We start from the raw sequence: 4,397 nt of genomic DNA, 5'->3' as shown, positions 1-4,397 counted from the left end.
AAAGAACCCCGGACCATTTCAATAGTCTTTAGCAATTGAACAAGTACTTACTGAATATGCTCTCTCTTTAATATTAGCACATTCATATCTACTTTTTTCTCAAAGAAAATGTACATAAAGTGTGTTAAATTAACAGAAAGATCACTCGCGCCGATTATCGGATAATCACGCACATTGAGGATCGAAATTATAAATTGTATTAGAGAGATACAACAAATTTTGCACTATAATGTATTAAATTATCCAGTTTTTGATGCAATACGGAGATCCATTTGTAGGTCAATCTTGTGACCAGACATGAAATGATCCAAACAGTGCATAAACTGTCTACGTGAAAAGTGATTTGCGCGCCAAAAGATTATTCAAAAAAAAAAAAATTGCTACATCATATCAGCAATATTGATTTTAGAAAGAACTTGAAGATAAAGATGTCCCAGTCATTTTTACTAATTTCTCCGTTAAAATAGTGTCGGTGATGAAAATGAAATAGTTTGTATAATTGTCGCAGTAGTTTTAAAAAAAAAAGAAATTTATAAGCACACTGTATATAGAGGTAAAATGTAAATAATAAAAAAACAACACCCCCATGTTATAGATTACTTTGTAATATTTACATAGATGCCAAAATAATGCGATTCAGCCTAAAAATTATGGGAGTATTGTGTGATGTATAAAACGAAAAAAATTGGTATAACAGCAATTAAAAAAACTAAATTATTTATTCTTATATAAATAAAAATGATATTAATACAATTTTTCTTTTCTTAATTGAAATAAAATAAAATAATTACTTTGAAGACCTTCCAATATTTACAATAAATTTCCAATGTGTAGCATTTTGTAGTTAGACAAATAAAAAAAAATTTTAATTGAGAAAATACGATTACATATAATAAATGATTTTTTTTTAGATTTGTAGTTACATAATTTTTTTTTAATACAAAAAGAAGCAAAATTTTTAATGTTGTTTATCTTGTAGCGACAGGTACATCAAATAAATCACATATTCCTTCTGTTTCATACAAATTGTAAGAGTAATCTTTATCGCTTGCTGGTGGACTTAATGGTACGAAATTTCCACCCACTGAAAAAAAAAAAAAAAATAAACAATCAAAAATAGGATCGAATTAAAATATTGCACAGATTTTGTCTAAAAATATTTTTAAATTCAATTTTTCTGTGTAAAAGATTTCTTAGGTTTTCACAAATTTAGAAACCAGTTGTTTGGATGACAATTTAAAATTTATCTTTTGTATTAATAATTCGCTGAAACGTTTTCTTCAAAAATGATAACTTTTAAATAATTTTTAAGACAGTCAATTACCAAACCAATTTTGTTTTAAATTACTGCTTGTGTTCTCAATTGGAAGAGATGGATTCATCTTCTGGCAGAATGTCGTTGAAAAGTCATAACGAGCCTTCGACTCGACTAAAATAAAGAATATCAGGCTGAAACAACTATAGAGGCTGTTTATTATTCTTAAAGAAGGCTTCTAAGTTCGGCAGAGCCTATACGACTAGGTCAAACAAATCAGGCATGGTAGATAATGGAAGAAGTAGACATTGCGGGTGCTTAGAAATGATTTCTTGCCATACTTCAGCCATCCAACTACTACTACTATTGCTACTGGGACATTAGTTACTGGGAAGATAATTTGTCAAACAATATTAGCCATTGTACAACTGTATTTCGAAATAGCTACTCAAATCATAATCGAACATCGCTTCCGAGGTTTTTGGGTAACATTTTTTTGATACGGTGAATTCAAATTAGACACAAAAATTGTGCCTAATTTGAACTCACCGTGGTCTGGATCAAATTAGCCTACTATGGTTTTGATACATGCTTTGATTTAGCTTTATTAATTCTAAAATGGAAGTAATTCATTTCGTTTAGAGACCGTTGTATTTTTACGTTCTATATATCGACAATAAACGAAATATTGAAATTTTTTTCATTTTTTGGTGTATTTCACAATATTTTGCCAAGTCGTGGAGGCATGAAAATCGCAATCGAATTAAATTTACAGGTGAATTCAAAAACAAATATTCCACTTTTCCCAAAATATATGATTTACTCACTATATAGAGACAAATATTCTTCTATTAACGCCTGCTGGTCTTCTTTTTCAAAAGTACCACGCGGAGTATCACTAAATACAATTCCAGCTTCAATCATCTGCTCTTCATCATCAGATTCTGTACTCTCAGATCTAGATATTCGTCTGCGACGTTTAGATGGTGGTTCTGTTATTTCGTTTTCTTCAGAGATATCCTAAAAATATTTGAATTAATACCAATTATAGACTTATATTATGTGCCTCACTGTGGGCTAATATTTGTCTGTAGGTCATAAGCATTTGGGAACTACAGTTGACGGTAACAAAATTAATGAAATGTATATTAAATTTCACACGAGTACATATGCCTATATTTCGTAGTCGCGTAAGAATAGCTGTTCACCTTTATTATCAAATATTGACAAAATATCTACGGAACATCTGTTAACCGTTATTGTCAAATGTTGACAAAATACCTACGGCAAGTACTCGATATTTATCAAATAACTCAATGTCTGTATTAATCATTAACATTTATTTTAAGTACTTACTTTTTGCAATCGATTCTGTACATAATTTGATTTTTCAATTGATTCGTTGAGTAAACTAGCATAAATGGGACTGGACGATGACTTTACACGTAGTTTATATTTAGATTTATGAAGCTATAAAAGAAAGAAGTTCAATTTAAGTTCAATTTCTGCTTACTGAGGAATAGACTTCGATAGCAAAATATTACAGAACTGGACAAAGTAAAATTCAATAGAAAAATTTGTTTAAATATTGCTATGTTTCTGAGATATCAAAGCCTGAAATGAAAATTTGGTACGCGTATACTACAACATGTAAAAACGAATTTTCAGCTAAAAAGCATCGACCAAGAAATACTAAATATAACGCTGTAGTTAATAACCACTAAATTAAGAATTCCTGGCATTGATAACTCAACAATTAAGTGATATATCGAACAATTGTATTCCTAATTTTAGTCTTTATTTCACAAAATTATCACTGCTTTAGAGAACGGTAAATAAATCAAATTTTTTATTATAAAAACTTACTGTTTCCATTGTTGGCAATGGAACTTCCACATCTGTACCCAGTGGAGCTTGTATAGCTAAAACTGTACAATTTGGGAAAGCTTTGCATAAATCTTCGTCTGATGTGTATAATAACTTTTTATTTGATATATCTTCGGTAACGTTTTTTATACTCTGTTGTATCCAACTTTTATGTAAATCTAATAATTGTTCATGTTCTTCTAATTTTGTAATTTCTTTCTTTAAATGTGCTAATTTTTCACCTAATTCTTGAGTATTGCAATTTGGACCCGCACCCCTAATTAAAAATTATTTATATTAGTTTATTAGAACTCATTTATAAATAAAATATTATTTAATGAAACATGTTCAGTGATGGGAATTGGTCAATATTATTACCTTCAAAGAAAAATTGAAATATTTCTTTAAACGTAAAAACACTGAATATCCATTAATCAGTCAGCTTTACTGATTGCAATTTAAGGATTAAGAAAACTTGATGGGTTTTCTCATCCAAATTGATTTAAATTACAATTAATTAAAACGATTAAGCACAAACAGATGATAAAAGACATGCGAATAAGAGCGTAACTTGTTAGGGAAAATTTTATATCATATTTACCGCCATTGTATACTGTTTTTGCTTTTCTTTTCAATCAGACCAATACCTTCGAGTACGTTAGTTATATCGTAAATTCTTCGTTTTTGGCGTACGGCTAATATATCGGCAGCCTTAATTTACCCAGAAAATAACAAAAATACAATTATTAACTATCGATTTTAAGGTTATGTAGAAATTATTTTACTATTTTTCTTACCAATTTTAAATCTAAAACACCATCATCTGCTTTTTGTAATAATGAAACAAATCTAGTTGTTAATAATCCAAGTGATTTTTCAAAACGACTTTGTGAATTATCAGCCATTTCTTTATTTAACAACTATAGCGTTGTCAAAATTTTGAAATTCGCACGTTCAACGTCCTCAATATTTAGGTAAGGATTTACACCTATTTAGGAATAATTACGAAATTTTCATCTTGCGCCATTTTCATTTAGTTTTCAATTTCTCTCTTATTTGAATTTTATTTATTTATTTTCAAAATTTGCCTAATTTCAATTTCTTAAGTTCTAGTATTTAGTTGAGGTAACATTTCAAAGTTTAAACTTTAACCTTTAAGTATACATATATACACAATCTGTATTTTTGCTTAAACCTTAAAAGCTTAATTTTAATTGGGAAACATACCTACCAAGTCATTTACTTTTTGTACTCGAGTGGTGTTCGATGATTCGAT

The 4,397-nt window shown here is 28.8% G+C and overlaps 1 protein-coding gene across 1 annotated transcript; it reads right to left on the bottom strand.

The window, feature by feature from the left end:
• Positions 1–809: 809 nt before the first annotated feature.
• LOC123295683 (transcription factor E2F4) lies at positions 810–4,076 on the bottom strand. The gene is made up of 6 exons (XM_044877104.1): positions 3,919–4,076; positions 3,723–3,832; positions 3,122–3,398; positions 2,612–2,725; positions 2,083–2,275; positions 810–1,084 (listed from the first exon to the last, which is right to left on the bottom strand). The coding sequence occupies exons 1-6, from the start codon at positions 4,024–4,026 to the stop codon at positions 969–971; spliced, it is 918 nt and encodes a 305-aa protein (XP_044733039.1). The 5' UTR covers positions 4,027–4,076; the 3' UTR covers positions 810–968.
• Positions 4,077–4,397: the final 321 nt, after the last annotated feature.

Source organism: Chrysoperla carnea, chromosome 3, assembly GCF_905475395.1.
Source record: "Chrysoperla carnea chromosome 3, inChrCarn1.1, whole genome shotgun sequence".
Taxonomy (NCBI): domain Eukaryota; kingdom Metazoa; phylum Arthropoda; class Insecta; order Neuroptera; family Chrysopidae; genus Chrysoperla; species Chrysoperla carnea.
This window is presented reverse-complemented; position numbering and strand designations above follow the sequence as displayed.

Excerpts from the sequence above, each read along its gene's own strand:
- LOC123295683 (XM_044877104.1), bottom strand. The coding sequence starts at position 4,026 with ATGGCTGATAATTCACAAAGTCGTTTTGAAAAATCACTTGGATTATTA. Across the intron at positions 3,399-3,722 it reads AAAAACAGTATACAATGGCG|GGGTGCGGGTCCAAATTGCA; the intron begins GTAAATATGATA and ends ATTTTTAATTAG. Across the intron at positions 1,085-2,082 it reads AGAATATTTGTCTCTATATA|TGGGTGGAAATTTCGTACCA; the intron begins GTGAGTAAATCA and ends TTTTTTTTTCAG.